The following is a 23051-nucleotide window of genomic DNA, read 5'->3' on the forward strand; positions in this document are numbered from 1 at the left end:
GGGTCACAGACTCAGTCTCTTCGTCCGCAAAGTGGGCCGGTGTTAAACTTACATGCGATCACAAATGCAGAGAATATAGGTTAGCCAGTCATCCCAGTTTGGGGATGTCCTGAAAGGCGGGACTTTTGGTGCTAAAACCAGAATGTTCTGGGCAAATCGTGATGGGTAAGTGGCCCTACCTGTCTAAAAATCCCTGCTCCCCCAAAGGCACCCCGTGGCTGTGATGCTCAAAGACGCCTACTTCTGGAGTCAGATAATACTGAGTTTGTATTCTAGCTCTGCTATCACACAAAAAAACAAACAAACAAACAAAATAAAAACTTTGGTTTTAAATTTTCATTCCATTAAATTCAACAAATCTGTGCCAGGCACTGTGTTAGGTGTGGGGGTGTTATAGAGAGAGGAGTGGGCAAAAACCGGTGCCTGCGGGGATTACTTTGTAGTGGGAAGAGAAAGACACAAGACATCACATCACATAGGTAGCCCTCCAGTGGCTTTGCCTTTCTGAGACTCAGTTTCACCTTGAAATTGAGGGGACCCTCCACGTAGGACCTCCCCTCTGGCATCCCCTGAGCCCTTGAATCATTGCTCAAAAATAAAAGCTTCAGAAATAAACTCTCCCTGGGTTCTGCTATTGTCCAGAGAAAGATTGCCTCTCCCTTTCTTCCCCTACCCCCAGAGCCGAACTTCTAGAAAAAAACAGCAAGTCATTAGAAAGCTCTTCCTTTTTTCAAAATGAACTCCAGCAACCTGCCACATTTCCCTCAAGCCTGGTTTCAGCCCCCCTGGGGTCACACGGGATAAGCCGGCCACCTCCTTCCCCTGGCAGCCGCCACTTCCTCACGTTAACCTTGGCCAGAACTTCCTCTGCATCATTCTTAACCCCTTACCTGCTGGCCCCGACTAGTTGAGACCGCTCTTTCCCTGGGCAGGGAGAGAGGCGCTACACAGGGCGCTTTTTTACCTGCAGGTTTGTCAGATTGTTTGTTTGCTTAGGGATCGGCTTGGTCCAGCAGGGTGGGGAAAAGCTCCAGAGAGGCTCACGTATCCAAAAAAAAAAAAAACGTAAAAGTGAGAGTGAAAGGAGGAAGGGAAACGTGGGTGGAGACAGAAAACAGAGCCAAGACTGAGGGGAAAAATGCAGACGATAAGTCATGTCCTAAATACTTAACAAGGGTGGGCCACGCAGAGGACTCACAGACTCCTAGTCTAGGGGGAAAAAAAAAAACAGTGCCGGGAGTCCACGTGCCCCGTGGCTAAAAACAAACCCACTTTGGGAAACAAGAAGACTTTGCAGACCAGGAACAGGACTTTCTCCCGAAGCCCGCGTAAAAAGGACACAGTGTGATGCCCTGATCAGCATCCTCAGTGATGTCCTGACCAGTCAGGCCTTGAGGGTCCAGATGTTTCAGGAGAGGCATCCAAACACCGGCGGCCTGAACACCCCTCCCTGTAAGCGGTCAGCTCTGGTCCAGAGGGCCAGTCGGTCGGTAGGACACGCCCCGTGCTCGCTCCGCCCCTCGCCCACCGCCTGCGCCCCACCCCCTTGCTGTCGCCCCGCCCAGACGTGCCAGGGAAGGAGCCACTATTTGCTTTGGTCTAGACGTCCAGGGTGATGATGCATGGCCAGCTTAACATGAAATTTCTAGAATGTCTGGGAAAGTGGCCTTCAGGGCATTCTTCCTGACGCTGTCGCTCTGAAGTGATGTTTTGATGCTGTTAGCAATGGTCAGTGGGACGTTACTCTCTGCAGCAAATGCGAGAACACAGCCATGCTCTACACCAGCTGGGGACGGACCTGGGGGCCGTGACACTCACTACCCCCAGCTCGCTTGTCTGTTACCATGTCCTATAGAAACAGGATGCTATAGAGGACGCTCTTGACCCCTACATCAAGTGCCCCTACGTCAAGTGACTTTTTTTTAGTATAAATACTATATTTATTAAATATCTTCACAGTTTATTGAAATGTATTTACAGAAGCATTCCGGAGTAAGTTATCTTTCGGACATTCCATTCAGGTCATTGCCTCTGGGGTGGGACAAATAATCATAGTTTCGACAGAAAAATGTCACTCATTAGTAAACACAAAGTCAGATGCCATCTTTGCCACACATCACCTGCTTCCAGTTAAAATTTTTACCTGGACACTGTTGATTTTTGGTTGAGAAGTTCAGTTTCGCAAAGAATTAAATCTGTTTTTAAACAAATCACATCTCAGCCACCAGGATGACACGGATGCTGGAGGGAGGAGTGGGTCTGCATGAGCCTCAAACAGGACCCTCTCCGTCTAGGTTTAAGTGGGCTGGAAGAAACTTTCTCCTTGTAACATTAAGGAAGGCGGAGTCAGGTAGAGCTAGGTTTAAAATCCCAAATGTGTCCACGTGATGGTCAAGGAGACAATGGTGATGGAAGTTACGGACATTAGAGCTTATAATAATACTTCATAATGGCATTTACTATTAGCTGAATGGGCATCCATTCGCAATTCTAATTTGGCTATTTTTTATTTCAATTTTTGACTCTATCTAACTGGTGATGTTCAAAACTATCTAAAATTATAAAAAGGTTAAAAAGCAAATCCTAATTCCCACCCTGCCACCATCTGCCCAGTCCCCTCTGCTCCCATCTCCTTGTATTTGTTTACTATGTATCCTTCCAGAGTTTCCTTAAGCAAATACAAATATATATCCTAAGTTCTCTCTTGTTTTGCATAAAAATTGGTATATTACCCACACTATTTTGCAACTTGCCTTTCTTACCCTACAATATACCTTGGAGATGGTTTAATATCAGTCTATAAAAAGTACCCATTCTTTTTCATGGCTGCATAGTATTCCATTACTGGATTTGCCATCATTTAATTAATCAGTTTTCTGCAAATGGGCACTTGGCTTACTTCCAGTCTCTCATTGTTACAATTCATCATCATGTATGTGTTACAATGTTATAATCAATCATTGTGTGTGTGTGTGTGTGTGTGTGTGTGTGTGTGTGTGTGTGTGTCATTTCCCACTTATTCTTAATAGCAGCTGGGGCTCTCAAACCCTTTCTTTATGATGAGCAAACAACTTTGAAGCCCGCCTCTTTGTACTGGCTGTGCTGTGTTTTAATCCATCAAGAAAATGCTTCAGAGCCACGTAGACTGTCAGTCCCTGCCTTGCCAAGGAATAGATTATGCAGATGTCTGAAACTATCTACAGCGTGAGAGAGACAAATTCATGCAAGCCCCCTCGATAACCCCAAAGGGTAGATCTGGACCCTGTAGATTCCCAGTTAGTCAGTCAGGCTGGAGGAGACAGGCTCCATGGAGAACAGGGTAGTGACCGACCAGCCAGCAGATTTCTGGTGTCAACCCTGATCTCAGAGCCTGGACCCCGAGCCCAAGAGGAGCCATTTTCTGGAGCTGGCTTGGCAGCCCGGAGTAGCCCCCAGCAACCACCAACTTGAAGCTTTTTTCTGCTTCTATTCTGTTTTAAAATAAAGCCATGATCACATTCCTGGGGTGTGGAGAAACCTCTCTCCTCCATGAACTGGCCTGAGCTTTCCCTGCCCCTCTGGAAAGGATCCAAAGTAATTTTCCACCCATTGCTCATGAAGAACAAATTTTGGTGGGCAACGGGGTGCCCACCCCACTCCCAGGCACTCCTCATCTTTCTCTTTGTAGTACTCACATCTTCCCAACTTGGGGTGGGCCCCAAGTAGCTGACAGAGGAGCCTTTGTCTCCCTCTTCCCTGCTTCCTCACCCTCCTGACAAGAACCCTGGCAAAGTCTCCACTGGTGTAGGTTTCTGAGGGCCCCCACGGTTTGTAACCACAAGTGGGGACCCTTGAAACCGCCATAATGCTGAGCCGTGGGAACCATCACCATCAGCCCTCAGGATCCTCCTCACCCCTCACTATGCTCCAGCCTCCCAAGAGCCCTGATTACTATCCCCACCTCACAGTTGAAGAAACTGAAGCTCAGAGGGGTCAAGTAACTCATCCAAGGTCACACAGCTAGAAAATGGAGGAGCCAGGACTTGAACCCAAAGCCATGCTCGACATGTGATAGTGAAGAGAGCAGACCACCCAAGTTCTGCCACTGACTACCTGTGAGACTTCTTTGTTGCTTAAGTTCTCTGTGCCTCAGTTTCCCAATCTGTAAAATGGAACAGTAATAGTACATACTTCACAGGGTTGGTATTAGGATTAAATAAGAGAAGGACTACAAAGCACCTAGAACAAAGCCTGGCCCACGTTCAGTTCTCAGGAAGTTATCTACTACCGTTTCCATTATTAGCATTGTCAAATGTGATTACGATTCTTACAGTTCTATGACACTGTCCCGGTCATACGGGAGTGTGAGTGTACAGAACCTCCTCTCAGAGCTTCCTTCACACTGAGGCATAAATATCTGATGACAGACGACACAGTTCTCACTTATACACTCAGTAAACCTCACAGAGCACATGTTACCTGCCAGGTACCAGGCAAGCAGCTAGGAACCCAAGGATCTAATTCTCAGTCCTAAGAAACCCAAAGCCAGGTTCCTCCTCCCTCTCTCTGCTCCTCCTTGCGTGGCCAGAATCACCGACCCCTTACTCCACTTGGCCTTCCTCTCCCCAGCTCCCACTCTGGAAGGAAATGAGCCGGCAACCCCTCAGGCGATGCCCACATCCATGCTAGCTCTGCCCGCCTTCCTGCTCCCCTCCCCCAAAGCCAGGACGCCCTCCCTGCTGTAAGCATTCACTCATGCATCCATTCTATAACAGGAATGGAAGCTGGGCCCCGAAGCTCGAGCACAGTCACACTCAAAGAAACACAGTCCGACAGCCCAAAGCACTTATAAATAATTCAAATCTTCGCTGCCATCTCTCAAAGAACCGCAAAGGATATTGCAGAAGGTGGTGGTGTGCAGTCCAGATCCCCTTTGCCACTGGGGGGGGGGGGGGCACCTGTCCCACAGCTGCGGAGAATGCTAGGTACCCCCAGCTCACAGCTGCCCTCTTCTCCTGAGAATCGCCTGCAGCCAAGCAGGAGCTGCTTCTCCCCGACTGCCATGGGGCACAGTTCAGGCTTCAGAGCTCCCCTTGGGATCAGGCTGAGGCTGGTCTCCACCTGAGACCACCTCCTAGCTAAGCTCCTCCCCCTGGCCAATCCTTGAAGGCAAATTTAATGGCGTGCCCCCAAAACTCACTCATCGGGATAAAAAAATACTTTTTCTTTAAACTTAAAAAAAATATTTTTTTTTGCTTGTGTTTGGTGTTTTTATTTTGGGAGGAAGATAATTAGGTTTGTTTGTTTGTTTGTTTGTTTTAATGGAGGTACTAGGGATTGAACCCAGGACCTCGTGCATGATAAGCATGCGCTCTACCACTGAGCTGTACCCTCCCCCCAAGAATACTTTAATGCACTATTTTTAAATCAAAACTAATGTGTTAGATGCATGACGGGCGAAATATCAACATTTTCCATAAAGAGGAGATCCAACCCTGAACTTGCACGACCCTGCCTCAGTCAGCTCACCCAAATCCCAACCCTGCCTGAGACACACCTCACCTGAACCCCTGCTGCGGAACCCCACCTAAGACGGACATCCAGAAGCCACTCTTGGAACTTTCTTTTACTCATTCCTCTGTGGTGGATCCCCCCCAAAGCCCTTCTCTCAACCCCTCCCACACAGCCCCCTCCCCACCAAAACCTCACCCTCCCTCCCATCCAGAGTAGGCTCCTGCCTCCCCTCCGGCTCCTCCTCCCACCACCCTCCACTTACGTCCTTGTCACCCAAGGTCAGCATCTCCACCCTTACCCTCTCATCCCCAGTCCTCTCTCCCCGCCCGCTGCCTGGACTCTGAGTCACGAACAGAACGCTCACAAGGCAACCATTTCAACCTGTTGCCCCCATCCAGCACCCACTTGGTGCCAGGTAGCTCCTCCCCTCTGCCATCCAGCGCCAGTGCTAGCAGCTGGAGCCCTCTCCTCCACGCCCTGGTTCTCTGTCCTTTCTGGGCGCCCCACCTCAGCCGCACCCCTGCCCTCCCTAACCTCCAAGGAGCCCGCCCAAGAGACAGTTTCAGCACAAGTGAACTTCAAACTGTGGGGTATTGTGAACCAGTTACATCTCCCCAACACTTCTGAGACTGTCCCCTGCGTCGCCAATTTCTCATGTTTGCCAAGTCAGGTCACAGAAAATTAAAACTGTCCTTTATCAATATCTCACCAGTTCAGGAAAAAACGCTACGTCAGTATGTTAATATCGACAAAAATCAGAAATTAACATAGCATTGCAAATCGATTACCCATCAATAATAATTTTTTTAAAAATCCATAGGACAGAGACTCATCTTTCACAGCTGAAAACATTTCACTTTGTGAAAAAAAATCATTGTCTGGTCTGTGTTTTCTCTTTTCATTTCTCTGCAGGCTGGGAACCACTTGGCCACATACAGTTTCCAAGAGGCGGGGGTTGTCAACCCCCCTGTTTGACATCAGGGGAAACAGACCCAGCAGACAGACAGCTGTCTTTCCTGTCCACACCCGGTCCTTGAATACTCCCCCGAGGGAACCCTACAAGAGGTAGGAGACCTGAGTTCTAGTCCCAACTCTGCTCCTACTTTTCAGAGAAGCTGCCCTGAAATCTCTTCCCCTCTCTGAGCTTCGAGCCTGCGAATCTTTCAGGCGACACTGAGCTCGAAGGCAGGCGCGCTCTGGTTCAGCATGGGGGACTGGGGGCTCAGGCTCGGCTGAGCTCAGGAGCCAGCATGGACTGGACATCAGGCCTCTTTCTCTGGCATCACCTCTGGGCCTCAGTTTCCTCTTCTGGGAACGAGTTCTAGGATCCTTGCCAACAGCTGCCTCGCAGACAGGCACGGGGGCCAAGGGGTGAAGACTTGGCACGAGGGGAAACACTTGGGAGAAAGAGGCTGGCCGACAGCCCAGGGCCTCAGATAAGAGGCACATGGGGCCATTTCCAGTTCCAGAAAGACCAATATGTCCAGACACCCAGCCCAGGACAGAGGTTTGGGGCTTCAGCTGGGGGACCCCAAAGTTTTCATCTTTGGACAAAACCAGGCACTTTCCTCTCCCTGGTGGAAGGATCCTCAAGGCCCCAGGTGCCAGCTGGGTTCTTGATGGCTCTTCATCCTGGAAGCTGACTGTGATCAAGACACGGCTATGAATGGAAGTGGGTCTCAGTTGTCTGGGAAATGTGTCCTGGCTGCCCAGCTGTAGATGGAAGGGGTAGACAGAAATGGGGCTCACCAAAGTGGCATCTTTGCAAGTGTTGTGGTTAAAGCTGTCTGGATTCCAGCTCTGGGTCTGCCCTCGCCTGCTGTGTGACCTTGGAAAAGTCACTTAACTTCTCTGTGCCTCTACTTCCTCAGGTACACAATGGCCAGGCAAGAGAAGAGGACTCCATTGTCTGTGAGTGTCCCCTTCAGACCTGGTGATCCACGCATTCTCTACCCCAAGTTTCTCCAAATGAACCACAGAGACAGGGATCAGACGATGGGGCCTCTTCCTGGAGCTGAGACGAAGATTTCTGGGGGACACAATTTTGGTCTTGAAATGGATAGAAATATGACGGCCCTGAATTCAAGATTCCCATGCTTAAACAAAGGGTATGCGCTCAAAAGAACTTGATGTGTTTTAAAAATAAAGCGTACAACCTCAAAATAACTAGTGAGGATTTGGTCTTTCCCTAAGGAAAGGAGGGGGCTTCAAGTGATGCTCCAGCTCTTGTTCTCCAAAGTCTGAGGCTGCCGCCCTCTCCTGTTGGGGCTTATGTGTTCATTTCCTCACTAGTGTGCACTGCGTGCCCGCGATGTGCTGGGTGTGGGGATGGTGGATGCCCCCGGGGCACCTTTCTTGGGTAGCTGAGGCACGCTTCCCCCGACCACAGCCGACTCCCAGAGGGAAGAACCACCAAGCGTGCAGTCAGCAGCTAGGACCTTGAGAACCCTTCCACTGGGGACAGGTCAGTGCTTGGGTTTTGCCCAAAGATGCTCCAACCACTCAAGCTCTGGAAGATGGCAGCTGGCTCAGAGCACAGGCTGCAGAAGAAAGGAAGGAGATGGGGAGAGGAGGAAGGGGAGAAGGGAGAGCAAGAAGGGGTGGAGCGGTCTCAGGGACAGGAAGTGCACTGAGGAGTCGGGGTCGGGACAGCCAGCCTTCGAGCTGGCTCCCCACAGTGGCCTTTGTTGGCACTCCATGAGCTTTGGAGCCCCCTAAGGAACTTGAGTGTCTGGGGTGCCCCTAGCCTTCTCATATGACATCCTGGAGAAACCAGCTGGCCACCACCACCCCTGGGGAACCAGGTGATGCCCAAAGAGACCTTTCAGATGGTTCCAGAAATTATTGCTACCCAAGGAGCCAGGACCACCTTTGACGTCACCCCTGCGTCCATACCACCACCTGAAAGGGAGCTGCCACAGCCCCAGTTTTCAAGAACACGGGGCAGCAACTTGCCAAAGCCCCACAGCCAGAAAGCAGAAAGAGAGAGAGCTACTCACTAAATCCACTCCATCGCTGGGGACACAGTTAGCAACGAAGAAGCGAATGCCACGCCCTTACTGAGCTCTGGGCCTCCAGCTAAGCGCATCCCCCATGCAAACGCCCAATTTCAACTTCCCCAATCCCCAAATTCTTTCCTTCAAACAACTGTTGGTGGCAAACACCAAAATGACAAAGATGAAAAATAAAATAAAATAAAATAAAATAAAATACGCCCTCCCCGAGATCCCCCACCCCAAAGTTCCTGCAAGGCAGCGTCATTCCCATTTCACAGATGAGGAAACCAAGGCTGCAGAGCTGGGAAGTCAAGGAATTTGAAGCCAAGCAGCCGGATTCCAGAAGCTCCGACCACCACGCCCTCCTGCCCCTCCAAACACACCTTGATGAGACCCTGCATGGTCTCCGAGCACCAGCTCCAGCGCCCACACAGGGAAGGAAGGATGCCTACGAGCACGAGGCCAGTTTTACCAGTTCAGCAGAAAAGGACAGGGACCCCAGGCTCCTCTTTCAGGTCGCAGGGCACCGCCTGAACCACCCTTAACCAGCTCGGCCCGCAGGCTGTGTGAGAAAACTGCAGGGCGCCAGGAAGGCAGTGGAGATGGGGCGTGTGCCAAGATTGCAACACTTACCCCCATAGCATCCCAGGCCTCCTGTGCTTCTCTGAGCTCTGCTGATGTGTAGCTTTGTCACGTTTAAAAAAAAAAAAAAATAGTTAACGCAATTCTGGCCACTCCACCTACAAGAAAAGGGCAGAGCAGAGGCCCCAGTGGAGGCGTAGGAAGTTGGAACGACAAACTTCTCTGACGGAACTGACTCAGGAGCTGCCTGTCCCCAGGTCCTTGGAGCAGGACCTCCAGGAAGATCCCGGGGCCAAAGGCTCCCCTCACCTGTGTCCGCACTGCCTGAGGGTCCACCATCGTGGACACTCCGTGTTGGTTTAAGACACCATATTCACAAACCTCTCTCCCGTGAGCTGTCATCAGTTGCAAACACCTTGGTGTGAAAGAGTTAACTGCTTTGGTTTCCAACGGAACATCTGCATGAAAACTGGCTTCTGAGGGAATGGGGCATGAGACTGATCTAAGTTTCCATCGAGCTATCAAAGGCCTATGAGACAGCCCTAATTGGGGTAGGGAGGGTCTGCGGCAAAAATGGAAAGGCCTAGAAATCACAGAAGAGGAGGGGAGGTGGGCTCTGGAGAAGGGCCCAGAAGAAAAGCAAGAGCCCTGGTGGTGCCCAGGCAAGCGAAGCGTGCGATGTCAGGAGCATGACTCCCTCGGTTCCAAGCTGTGTGTCCTTAAGGAGCTGACTAACCTCTCTGAGCCTCCGTCTCTGTGTGTCATCATTTACAGGAAAAGAAGATGAGCTGCTGACAGGCTGCGGGTTGGAGCAGAAGTGGAAGTGATTAAAGAATTCAATCTCATTCCAGAAAGTATTTACGGGAAAAAAAAGTATTTACCAGGAACCTCACACATACCCCATCTTTAGTACCCAGAGTCTTTACAGGAACCCACTAAGTGCAGGGCCCAGGGCTAAGCCCTTTACAAGGATTATCTCCTTTAATTGTCACCCAGGGCAGGTCCTGCCTTCACTCTCATTTATAAGTAGGGAATCTGAGGCTGAGAGAGAAAAATGGACCCAGTAGCACTCAGGTCTACCTAACACCAAACTGAATCACTACACTGAGAGCCTCACCAAAGCACATAAAGCTAAGTCCGCTGGAGGCAGGATGCATTCCCAAGACAGTGGGGCTGTGAGTCAGAGAATGGAGGAGGAGTGAGCACAAGTCCTCTCTTGGGGCCTCAATTTCCACAGCTGTAAAATGGGACCGTTTGCCCCACCTGCCACGTTTCTGACGAGTCTGCGTGATCCCCAGGAGAGGAGTGCCTGGCCCCCCCCCGAAGAGAATCTTGGCGGTGGAATTGGGCAGAAGCCCAGTCCAGCCTTAGAGAATGAAAGCTACCTGTCCCTTCAGGCAGGAGAAACAACACACAGAGCTCTTGGAAGGAAGAACTTCGCTGGCTTCCCAGCCCCCTGGAAGGTGTGAGATGCCAGAGCTGGGAAAGGGCTGAGAATAGAGGGTGAGCAGAATGCACGGAACAGGGACCAGCCCAGTGGGACAGGGGGAGGCCCCGGGCCCCAGCCTGAGGAATCCCCTCCCCCAGGCACACCAGGGATCAGTGATGGGGAGGTGAAGGCCATCGCCCAGCTGGGCTCAGGGAAGCTGCGCTGCCCTTCCTCAGAGCCCTGTTTCTGATTTCCCTCATGTCTGAGATTTTTCACAGGAGGGGGGGCAAACACAAGAAAAGAAAGGCCCGTGTAAGCCAGACAGGCCCCACCGCCTCCCTGGGGAAGACAGGCCGGGGACCCCAGGTCTCTACCCAGTCCCTGCCCACCTGGCCTTTCCAGCCTCTCGCAGCTCAGGACTCCCGGTCCCCGCTTCTCCCCGCACCCCCAGAGCCAGGCCCTCCTGCTCAGGCCGCATTTGGTCCTCAGCTCCAATTGTGTGCCAGTCGGAATCTCACGCAAGCCGCCCAACAGCCCCTCTGTCAGAAAAGCTCTTTCATGACGACGCCCCGTTTGCAGTGGAGGAAACTGAGGCTCAGAGCAGTTAAGTGTCCTTTCTGACATCTCACAGCCAGCAACCGGCAGAAGTGAGTTTCAAAATGGGTCCATGAGCTGGCAGAGTCCCGCTTCTACCCACGGGTGGCCATCCCATTCTTACTCAAGGCATGCCCTATTTCTTCCTGACCCAAATCCTCGGCAGTTAAAGAGGCCCCCCCGTGAATCACGTCTGTCTTAAAAGAGACTGAAAATTGCCCGCGTTCCCCAAAGACCCACTCTTGACGTCAGTCAGCTCTAATCCCCCAGCGATGGGGGGGGGGGGGGCGGGGGCGGGCAGCGGACCCTCAGTGCCCAGGCTGGTTCATCTGGCTCCAGCGGGCAGTGGCCAAGTCCCTCTCCCCCCTCGGTAAACACATCACAGCCCAGACACAGCTGCCGTCCTAAATCAACTCTCTTTCGCTCCTGAAGGAAACACCTCGTTTCTCCCAAGCTCCGTGCCTACACCCATCAGCAAGTCCTGGACGTGCTAGGAGAGGGGACCCAGCCTTCAGCCACGAAAGCCACCAATGCAAAGAAACAGTCTCCTCTCTGAGCTGATTTCTGGATCAGACAACCCAGGAGATAAAGCCACAAACCGACACGCCCTCTGCCAAGCTGGAATTTCAAACTCAGTTTGCTTGGGATTGTCTGGAACCTTCGATCATCCAGACCTTCCAGTTTAAGCATTTAAGGTCTGGGGACAAAAGATGTTGCTCTAGTGAAATGGGGCGCCTTGGGCCACCCAGAACATTGAGTGGGACCTTCGAGGCCCTGCAGAACACCCGGGCTCCCTCCGGCCGCTCCCTGCTTCCATCCGCCGCACCAGCACCAGACACCCCTCGCTCATCAAGTCAATATCTTTTATTTCTGGCCAACTTCTCCTCCAGGCACTCAAGCCTAACTCATGCTTGGAACCAGCTCAAATACATGCTCCCTTCTCCCGGCTCTGTTTCCAGGCTTCCCCCATTAAAGCGACCCCCTCTTTGCTCCTGTGGTCCTTTGCACCCTGGATGCATCAGGCAGGTGCTAATAATATGAGTGTCTTTAACAACAAGCTCTCAGTCAAAATGGCCCGGGACCGGAATGGATGCTAGATGGAATGGCCCCAGGCACCCTGCCGTTAAAGACATAAAGCCAGATGGACCCCACACTGTTTACACACCTGTCTTCCAGCTCAACTGGGAGCCCCCTGAGGGCAGGGCTTGTCTCTCCCTGTTATCCTTACTGTCAGCACACAGTAGGTCCTCAGATAATGCTGGTAGAGTGAAGGCTCTGTCCTGACTCACTACCTTTCCTGGGCTCCTTTAGACAAATCCTTTAGACACTTTTTCAGCTTCCGTTTTCCCTTCTGAAAAGCAGAAGTTCCAGGCACCACGCTAAGCACTTAACTCAGACGCTCTTTTTTCTCCTAAGTGCCGCCCCATGGTGTGCATGGTTCCATTCCATTTCACAGATGAGAAAACTCACTTGCTCACAGCTGCGAGGTCTGTAAGTAGTGGAGCGGGGATTTGAATCCAGCCTGAGCGATGCCAACGCCTGGGGTCTCGGTCAGGCCTGATAATCACCCCATACACCTCATTGGTTGTTTACACCCACATCTGTCCTGACTGGTCAGTGCTCCATGGGGCCAACTGTGAATACCTGGATGGCCCCCATCTGAACTCTCAGTGTCCAAATTCAGGAAATTGATGGATGCCGTTCAATGTGACAGTCCACACTGGGGTGGGCAGAATAAGGCACTTCCCAAAGATGCCCACGTCCTAACCCCCGGAACCTAAGATTGTGTTCCCTTACGTGCAAAAGAGACTCTGCAGATGTGATTAAGAGCCTTGAGATGGGGTAATTATCCCGGATTATCCAGGTGGGGCCGATGTCATTACTATTCAGGTCTTTAATAAATAAGAGAGAGGCAGGGGGTCAGAGGGATTCAGTGTAAGAAGGGTTCAACCTGTGGCTGCTGGCTTTGAACATGGAGAAAGGAACCGTGAGTCAACCAGCATGGTCAGCCTCTAGAAGACGGAAAAGGCCAGGAAAAAGATCCTCCCTTAGACCCTCCAGAAGGAATAAATACAGCCCTACCAATACTTTGATTTTATCCCCATGAAGCTCATTCAAGGCTTCCGATCTCCAGGACTGTACAATAATAAAAATGTATTTTTTTAAGCCACAAAGTTTGTGATGATTGTTATAGCAGCAACAGGCTCTCATACTGGCTGTCCGAGCTCTTAGCTCATCTCTCACTCAGGAATTCCTAATTTCTGACAGCTGTTCAAACAAATTCCCGTAACACAGGATGGGAGTATTTTGAATGTCCCCCGTCCTTAACCGCCACCCCGGATCATTTACTGGTCACTGCACACCCTCTCTCAACGGCTCCAAAACAAGAGGAAAACGGAAGCCCAAAGAGGTCATGTGACTTGCTGGAGTTCACGCCGGTGGCTTGTGCCAAACCCAAGACTAGAACCCGGGTCTCCCTGCCTGCACCCCGGCAGCCCTCCTCTGTCTCCTGTGTCTGACCCCCAACACCCAGAGGGAAAAACTGAATGTGCTAGCCTCTGTTTCTCGCACCAGTCACCCCACCCACCCACCTCCTTGCACAAGAGCTTGCCCCCAGCAGGAGCCTGCGATTAAGATCAGAGGACCCAAGTCAAGTACCCCAAGAAAGCAGAAGTGATTCTGACAATTCTGCCTGGACAGCAGCTGACCCCCCTGCTGAGTCAGCTGCTGACATTTCCAAGGTTGCCAGAGCACGTCTGTGGTTGGGGGAGACCACCTCCACCCCTGGAGCCCAGGACTTCTCCACAGGGCCAGGCATGAAGCCAGGATACTGGCCGAGATGACCTTTTCTACCCTGGGAACCCAAAGTCACAAGGCACCAGATCCCAAAATCAGCCCAATGGTACAAAGGCAAATTTCAATGCCCAATTTCCTGAGAATAAAAACAGAAATGGCTTCCCTGAGCTGGCCATGCGCTGTACTCACGTGTATTTTGATGTCTATTAACTCATGGCACCACCCCCCTCAACAATCCTAGGAAGGAGGCCCTGATAGTGTTCCCACATCCCAGATGAAGACACCTAGGAGCAGGATTTGAGCAGATGGGTGGCTATGGCCACGTCACGCTGACAACGAATGCCAACCAGACATTAAATTCGGCGTTTGGGATTAACAGCTACACATTACTATGTGCAAAACAGATAAACAACAGGGACCTACAGTAGAGCCCAGGGAACAATATTCAATTTCTTGTAATAACTTATAATGGAAAAGAATCTGAAAAAAAAAAAAAAAAGCACGTTTGCTACTCGGATATGTATAACCGAACTGCTTTGCTGGATACCTGAAACTGACATTGTACATCAACTACACTTCAATTTAAAAGATAAAATTTAAAAAAATTTTTTCTTAAGGGGAGGGTACAGCTCAGTGGTAGAGTGTGTGCCTAGCATGCACAAGGTCCTGGGTTCAATCCCCAGTGCTTCCATCAAAATACATAACCCCTCCTCCACAAAAGTTTTTTTTTTTTCTTTCTTTGACAGCACTGTGTAGAATTAACCTGGCCTCCGGGTTCCATCCAGCAGGGCCAGAAATTCTATTCTTTCTCTATCTTGTTCGTGCTCAGACCTGCAAAACGACAGAGGTTCCAAAAGAGAAATGAGTTAAATTAACTGGTTTCCTAATTTTGCCTGAAAACAGCATGTCCCGGGGGACTGCCAACCCACAGGGCCCCTTCCCTGTATCCCAGGCCCAAGCCTAGGGCTTCACCCTCAGCTGGGGGCGTATAAGGAGTCCCAGCCTGGAAGCCGAGCGCCCCAGGTCCTAATGTCACCAGGTGACCTGGGGAATGTCACTCAACCAATCAGGGCCTCACTTTCTTCAAATCTAAAATGTAGGCAAACGCGACTACCCCCTGGCCCCTCCAAAGTCCCATGAGGGTAGGAACCCTGTCTTTTGCATTATTCTACCTCATGGTGTGCCAGACAGAGTAGGTACTAATAAACGTTTGTTGAGCGACTGAATAAAAGTGTATGCTACAAGTTTGCCTCCTCTCCCCCAAAGGCCTTAAGAATAGGGACCAGGCCTGATCCATCTTAAGTTCTCACATGGATACAGCTTTCACTCGTCCGTGGATTTATTCACACGGGGAATTGTCCTCAAGCACCCACTACGTGCCCGGCCCAGTCAAGGTCTGAGTGTCACCCAGGACCCACAGATGGCCTCAGCCTGTGTCCTTACACGCTATCTCCTTCTCCTTTTTCTGGCCAGTGACTGTAATATGTAGTCCTGCTGGACCTCCTCGGCCCAAGACAGACACCAGCTGCCTTCTCATCCGCACGCTTGGCCCATTCTGGGGACTTGAACAATGATTCCTTCACTTCCACTTCCCTCTACCCAGCCCTGGGGGAATGCAGCCAGAGGAAAACCCCTACCCTAACCACACACATGCACTCACACACACACACACACACACACACACACACACACACATACACACACACACGTACCCTCGCACACATGCACTCCAATGGGCAAAGGGACCCTAGATCAGGAGTAGGATTTCATGAGTTCAAATCCCAGTTCTTTGGCTTATGAGCTGTGTGACTTTGGGCAAGCCCCTTTCCCTCTCTGAGCCTCATTTTCTCCATCTATAAAATAGGAAGGCTAACCATGAAGCCTTTCCACAGAGGGTTGTCGGGGGATTCAATGAAACAGTGCATATGAAAATCTTTGGCTCAATGCGCCTCTGATCAATAAAATTGTTATATTTGCTTCCTTTTTTCCAGGAGGGAAGGAGAATGGCCATTGCCTAAGTTCCAGGAAAATCCATATTTAGGGGCATGGAATGTGGGAATTAACTCAGTATATTTGACAGGGGATTATCTTGAGAATAGGAAAGTATTTGTGGCCTCAACATCACCATGTTAACTTTAAGATAAACTAATGAAAATTTAGAAGTTAGCATCAGGGACTGGAAGAGACCCAAGAGGTCACCATATTTGTGGCAGAGACAGCTAGCTGTCCACAAAAATTTATTCTCCCTTCCATGGTACACAGCTATTGATGAGAAAGCTCTCATCTTTCTTGCCAAGAACTACATTTCAAAGCCTCCTTTACAACTAGACTAAAGACATGACTATTTCTCACACATGGTACAAGGCTATTAAGAAGCAAATATGCCCTCTCCATGCTTTCTTTTATCAGTGGTGAGGTCCAAGGGATAGTAGGGATGTGAGATGGGTCATTGAATCACTGATTGAAAGAGGACCATCCTCCACTCAAATACCTGCCTTATAATAAATGTCTGCTTTGTCTGAGCCATTATACACATTTGGGTCTATTTGTTACTACAGCTACTACCCTGACTGATACAACATTCAACTTCATTATTTACAAATGAGATGATGATGGCCAGAGAGTGAAAGTACCTTGCCTAAGGTCCCACAGCAAGCTCAGCAATGCTTAAGAACTTGAGTGTCTTAACCATTTGAAGTAGATTTGCAGTTTTCAACCTGCCCCCTGGAGATTAGAGGGTATTTCTAGAGGCCCTTCAGCAGTGACATTGATATTGACTGAACTGCTGTCTGGAGTCCTCCGCTTCTGTTTCAACTAGAATAATACAAATTTTATCTGTCTTCAGATTGTACTTCTCCATATATTTCATCAGAGGAAAGGCTTCTGTGGCTTAAAATAATGTCAGAACCCATACACTGGGTGATTGCTAATGTGATCTGACTTTCTGTGGTACATGACCAAGTTTCGCTTCTTCCTCACCATGCCTCCTGGCCTCAGCTGCTGACACAGGGCATGTAGGCTCACAGAAGTATGTAGATATTTGCTTAGAAAGGAAAAAAGAAGCCTCTGTATGCAGCAAAGAACCCAGAAACCTCAACAAAGTACAAAAAGGAAAGAATTTCAAGTACTCCAGCTCAGTGATTTCTCAAGTTTTGGGGAGCATCGGAATCATCGAGGGTGCTCATTCAAAATACAGACTCTCACACCTCATCCTCAGAGATTCTCACTCAAAAACCCAAAGCTTTAAGAAACACTCATAATTATTCTGAGGGTAGTGGACCCACGGTTGCACTTGATAAACCCTGAGTCTAACTTGTAGCTGTGAAACTGACAGTGAGAACCACACCCATGTAGCAGAGCTCAAACAAGATGAAATCGGCTTTTGGTTTTCTTATCCACTGGCAGCAGCCTAAGTGGTAATAACCTACTGCTAAAGAAATCAATAATCATTTCTATTTGGCTTAGATGGCTGTCACAGGTGTAGGCAGCATGGCGATACAGAAATGATAATCACATAACAGCAAGAGTTTATAGAGCCCTTTATGTCATGAGAAGCCCGCTGCTCAGTCTTCGACATGTGAGTTCTCATTTAATCCTTATAATAATCCTATGGTGTAGTTACTACTCCTATTCACATTTAATAAATGAAGAAATCGAGGCATAAAGAAAAGCTGTGCAAACACTCAGCTGGCAGGTTCTAACTCATCCAACAGAGCCCAAGCCCAGGGTCACAGTGTTCTATTGCCTCTTGTGGGCATCTAACATCAGAACCCCTCTCCAGGCCTCAGTTTCCTGGTCTGTAAAATGGGCATGTTAAGAATATCTTTATCATATAGCCACGGCGAGGATTCAAGAAAATCATGGCAATACAGTGGTTTGCAAACTGAGAGGAGTTGAGTAAACACCTAAGAGATGAGACTTCAGTCTAACTCCCCATCCCATTTTACAGATGGAGAAACTGAGGCTTGGTGACTTTATTTCCTCAATGAACATTTACTGAGCACCTACTCCAAATGAGGTCCTGCACAAGAAGAGAATAATACCCCAAGTCTGGCCTCAAGGAGCCCCCAGGCTAGCAGGAGAGACAGACTGAGATGACTGGCAATTATAACACAGTGTGAGAGGGGCTGTGATGAGGGGGGTGGGTACAGGCACCAGGAGAGTCTAGTGGACAGGTGTTGACCCAACTGGTTGGCAGGTGGAACTTTGCAGAAGGTGTCAAGCCAGAGAGGGGAGTAACTTGCCCAAAGTCAGATTTATCTATTCCCTAAAGTTTTGGAGGTCCAGAGAAGGTCCCTGTTCTTCAGAGATAACTCCTTCCATGGGCTTCTCAATGACTGACCGCCACTTGGGCATCACTGGTTTGAATTAAACCTTCTTAACAAAATACCAAGATACCCTCCTCCCACCGCCGAGTCCTGGATGAGCCGTTTGTGTTCATCTCAGCAACCGAGGCATTTAGAGGAATCTTTCCTCTGAGCAAGTTTGGAGGAAGCAGGAGAGACAGCAAAAACTTCAGGGAAGGAGGTGGGGGATGCTAAAAGGGAAGTAGGGGCCAGGCCCCTTAACAGAGAGAGAAGGCAGACCCAAGGCCTGGCCACTTCTTCGCTGACCTCTTTGAAAATTGCACAGGTCAGAGAGATCAGACTGCCATCAAGTAGCAGTTACTTGATTATAATAACATGCTGTTTGCTTGTAATTTTGCAAAATGCTGATCTGAATGGCTTGCCCATTTAAAATGTGCTACTCTGATCACGGACATAGAAAACAAACTGTGGTTACCAGGGGGGATAGATTAGGAGTTTGAGGTTAACAGATACCCATTACTATATATAAAACAGATAAACAATTTCCTGTAATGAACTGTAATGAAAAAGAAGTTGAAAATATATATGTGCATGTGTGTATCTGTATAACTGAATTGCTTTGCTGTTACACCTGAAACTAACATTGTAAATCGACTACACTTCAATAAAAAATAAGAAAAAAAGAGGGATAAAAAATGAATAAATAAATAAATGTGCTAGCCTGAAAGCAGACAGGGGAGTGGAATATTTCCAACAGATATCACTGGCAAGGGGTTCAGATCCTTCATATACAAAGAACTCTTGAATAGCAATAAGAAAAAGACAAACATGCCAACGAGAAAAAACATGGGAATGAGCTTGAACAGGGTAGTCATAAAAGGGAACAATAAGATTATAAAGCATCCTCAGCATGAACAAAGAAACGCAAAGTCAAGCAGCCAGATGTGACTCTCACTTTTCCCATCAGGGAGGTTTTAGGAGACGGGTAGCAACTAGTGTAGGTGAGGCTGTGAGAATATCACACCCCAGTGTTGTGCCAGGGGAGTCCAAGCCCGCACAGCCGTCCAGGGCAACGTAGCCAGGTGCCTCAAAAGCCTTAGAAACAGGCAAACTTTTTAGCCAGCTATTCTACCTCTGGAAAGGCATTCGCCAGACAAACACACAAACATGACGTGCTAGGAGCAGCCACTGCAGTGCCATTAATAACAACAATAATAGCAATAGCAACAATAATAATAAAGAAGGAAGCAACCTCATTGAGGAATGGTTAATCAATGCCAAGTCATCCTCTCTGTGAGGCCATTAAAACGTATGTTGGAAGAACACAGATCATATGGAAGGATGGGCATGATCCACGGTTGAGGACAAGGTAGGGTACCAAACAAGAGCCTGGAAAAACGTGTGTACGTCCACGTTGAGATACACATACAGATCTGGTACGTTGTAGCTACTCAACCGACGTCATAGGTAAAATGAGTGAGTGAGCAAGTAACAGAGACACCTGCAAATCCACCTGCGGGGTGGGAACCTCCTCTTTCATCTCTGGAGCAGAAAGGTGGTACATCTCTGGAGCGGAAAGGTGGTACAGTCCCGTGGCTAAGAGGCGGGCTGTGCAAACCCCCATTCCATTCCCATCTCACCATCTCCGCAGGGCTGGGCCCGTCCCTTCCCCAGTCTGAGCCTCAGTATCTTCACCTGTAAAATGTGGACATGCACGGAGTCCTAAGGGAAATGCTCAGGTCACTCCTCTTCTTAACTATGGTAACCTCACAATTAGCTTGCATTACTTTGAAATCTGAAAGTCATCAGAGAGCTATTTCCATTCCGACAAAAATACATTTTATGGAAAACCAAAGAATTTCTCTCTCTACTAGTATTCTCCCCTTGCTGGCCCCTCTGGGTGATGTCAAAACCAAGAGTGATACCTTGTGGCTGGTCTCTGCCCAAGTCTTCCTGAGAATCCCGTGACTTCAGGCCACTCGAGGCTGCGCAGGAGACCCGTGTTCCCCGACTTCTTTCTCGAAATCACACCGTTCTTTGCCTGTTGCCGTTTGCCTGGAAAGCAGTTCGTTCAAAACCCACCCCGAATACCCCAGAGGCAAGCCCCGCAGAACATCCTCATCTCCCAGAGGCTCCCGGGGAGAGCCGGGGGCGTCCTGAGCGCTTTGCTTGCTCACCAGGACTGCTGCCCTGAATGGGACAGAACGCTGCCAGAGAAACAGCTGGAGGGAGGAGAGAGGGAGGGGCAGGAAGCTGGGCTGACCGAGGGCGGGGGCGGCCAGCTGCGGGGGGGGGGGGGGGGGGCCGCAGGGGAGGCCGCCGGCGCCCGTGGGTGGTGGCTGGTGGTAGAGCCTGCCGGGGACGGGGACGGCCCGCCCCTCTGCGGGGCTGGGAGCCGTGCCCGCCGTCTGAGCGCAAACCAGGAGCACATGCGGCCCCGGGGCAGCCGTGGGAAGCGCGTCTGCTCCCTGCAAGGACCTCCGGAGCTCCAGACGGCTACGTACTTAGCAGACGGGCTGCCGGATATCCCAGCTCCCTGGGTCACCTCCTCATCCCAGGCGTCTGTGCATGCTGTTCCTTCCACCTGGATGCCCTTCCTGCTTCCTGCACCTATTCACAGCCTAATGACCTCCCGCTTCACTTTTTTTTTTTTTTAAACAGCAATGAGGGGTTTTTTTTTTTAAGTAGCAAATGAACAATCAGGAAAATGTTTTATAATGTGTGATTTTAGTCAGTGTTACAGGGAAGTGAAAACCTTATACATAATTAGAATACACGTAACGTACCATTTCCAGAGAGCTAACTAACGACATCAAACCATGAACTATGTTCAGACTTTGTGTGGTTTAAATATAAATTGTTTTCATCCTCAACCCAGCTCCCCAGAGATAAATATCATTAACACTTTGGTACGAACACACACACATATATTTTATATATAAATGTAAAATGGTTCAGTCATATTGTATGTACCATATTGTAACATGCTTTTATATTCAATGACTATATATGATATATATATATTACATATCTTATCTTTTTTTTAATTTTTTATTGCAGTGTAGTTGGCTTACAATGTTAGTTTCAGGCGTACAGCAAAGTGATTCAGTTATACATATACATACATATATATTTTTTCTTTTCAGATTCTTTTCCATTATGTTATTACAAGAAATTGAATATAGTTCCCTGTGCTATACATATATATATCTTACCCTGTTTTAACAGCTGCTAGTTATTCCATTGATTCCATGTAGTTTATCTAATCGATACTTTAGGAGTGGACGATTAGGTTATTTCCAGCTTTTTGACCAAAAGAAACACACCATTGCACACTTGTCCAATAATTTTCTTATATAAAATTCCTATGAACCTGTTTATTATTCCAAGAGACGTCTGCTTCCTCTTCATACCTCAGCTTGGGGCCACCTCCTGGGGAAAACTTCCCTGCCCCTGGGGGACTGCTCTGGGGTCCCCTCCCTCACGGCACTGATGCAGTATTGTCCCTGCCTGTTAGGGTGTCTCTCTCCCTCGCTCTGGGAACTCCTTGGGGAAGGGACTGTGTTTTGTCCGCTGCTCTGTCCCCAGCGCAAAGCAGTGTCTGGCTTCCTGTCTACATCACTGCATCACCATCGTCTGTGACAAATAATCAAAACAGCGGAGAGCCAGGCAGCGTGCTAGGCACTCGGTACTTAATCCTCATAAAGGAAGGAAGTGGGTACTATTTCTGCCCCCATCTTCTGATGAGGAAATTGAGACACAGAAATATTAAGTCACTTGCCCAAGGCCACACAGCCAGATAGGTGGCAGAGGTGGGATTTCAACTGGGAAATCTGGCTCAAGACACTCGCCCATTTTACAGATGAGAATTCGGGAGGCACAGAGGGAAATTTGTTTTCCCAAAGGCGCCCAGAGGCGCCCATACCAATCGAGGCATGATTGAACCCAAGTTGATTCCAAAGCCAAGGCTGCTGAAAATAACATGTGTAGAAAGGGGGTTAGGGTAGGGGGAGAAGGGGAAGGGTAACAGATTAAAAGGGAGGGTGAGGGGATAGGAAAGAAGGGAAGGAAGGGAGGGAAGGAAAAAGGGAAGAGAGGGGGAAGGAGGGAGGGAGGGACACCTGCTTTTCTTTGGGCCTCCAAAACCTTGGCCAGGTGGGAAAACATTTCCTTCACCATCTGACCATCCAGAGAAGCTCATCTTCTCTCCCCAACATCCTCAACCCGTAATTCAGTGAGATTTACACTTAAAAACGATCTAGTCTAATGCTTTCATTTCAGGGCTCATAACTGGATGCACAGAGAGGTTAAGTCACTTGCCCAAGGTCACACAGCTTCCTAGAGTCAGATGTCAGACCCAGTCTGACTCCAAACTCCTCTCCTCCTTCTTCTGCCAGGCTTGCCCAGGGGACTAAGAGCATCTCATTCACACCCTCACTGTCCAGATGGGAACGCTGGATCCAGAGAAGACAAGGGACTCACCTAAGGTCGCCCAACAGTTAGCAGTGGAACAGCAGCCCCGGAGTCTCCTGGTCCAAAGGAGAGGGCATTCCCGCAATGCGAGGGGACCCTGTCCGTCACCACCTAAAGGCCTGTCATTAATAGAGACCAGCTGCAGCGGCCTTACCTGGGAGCCGTTTAGAAATGAAGGCTCTCAGCAAGCCGTCGTGGGATTCTGGTACCAGCGCAAGTTTGAAAACTGCTGATACAGACATTTCCATTAGGAATAAATTCTGGATCCCAGGACACATCACCTCCTAAATCCACAGAATCGTGGTTAAGACCTTGGGCTTGGACAGTCCCCATTTGATTGAATCCCTGTCTCCACCACTTGGAGCTGTGGGGGCAAGTCCT

The 23051-nt window shown here is 49.4% G+C and overlaps 1 protein-coding gene across 4 annotated transcripts in view; it reads right to left on the reverse strand.

Annotated features, from left to right (window-relative positions):
* CMKLR1 (chemerin chemokine-like receptor 1) overlaps positions 1-20949 on the reverse strand; it is a 44177-nt gene extending 23228 nt beyond the window's left edge. The window contains exons 1-2 of one of the 4 annotated variants that reach the window (XR_001364871.2): positions 20123-20949; positions 19592-19892 (exon numbers count right to left, since the gene is read on the reverse strand). Coding sequence is in view for 1 of the 4 variants with exons in the window: in XM_014551905.2 (XP_014407391.1) it covers positions 8873-8890 (18 nt within the window). In the remaining 3 variants the exon portion in view is untranslated. Of the gene's footprint in view, positions 1-964; positions 1115-8872; positions 9010-19591; positions 19893-20122 lie in introns of those variants that run through there. The other 3 variants (XM_014551907.2, XM_014551905.2, XM_032471410.1) reach the window with 3 other exon arrangements.
* Positions 20950-23051: the final 2102 nt, after the last annotated feature.

This window comes from Camelus ferus, chromosome 32 (assembly GCF_009834535.1).
Source record: "Camelus ferus isolate YT-003-E chromosome 32, BCGSAC_Cfer_1.0, whole genome shotgun sequence".
In the NCBI taxonomy this organism is placed as follows: domain Eukaryota; kingdom Metazoa; phylum Chordata; class Mammalia; order Artiodactyla; family Camelidae; genus Camelus; species Camelus ferus.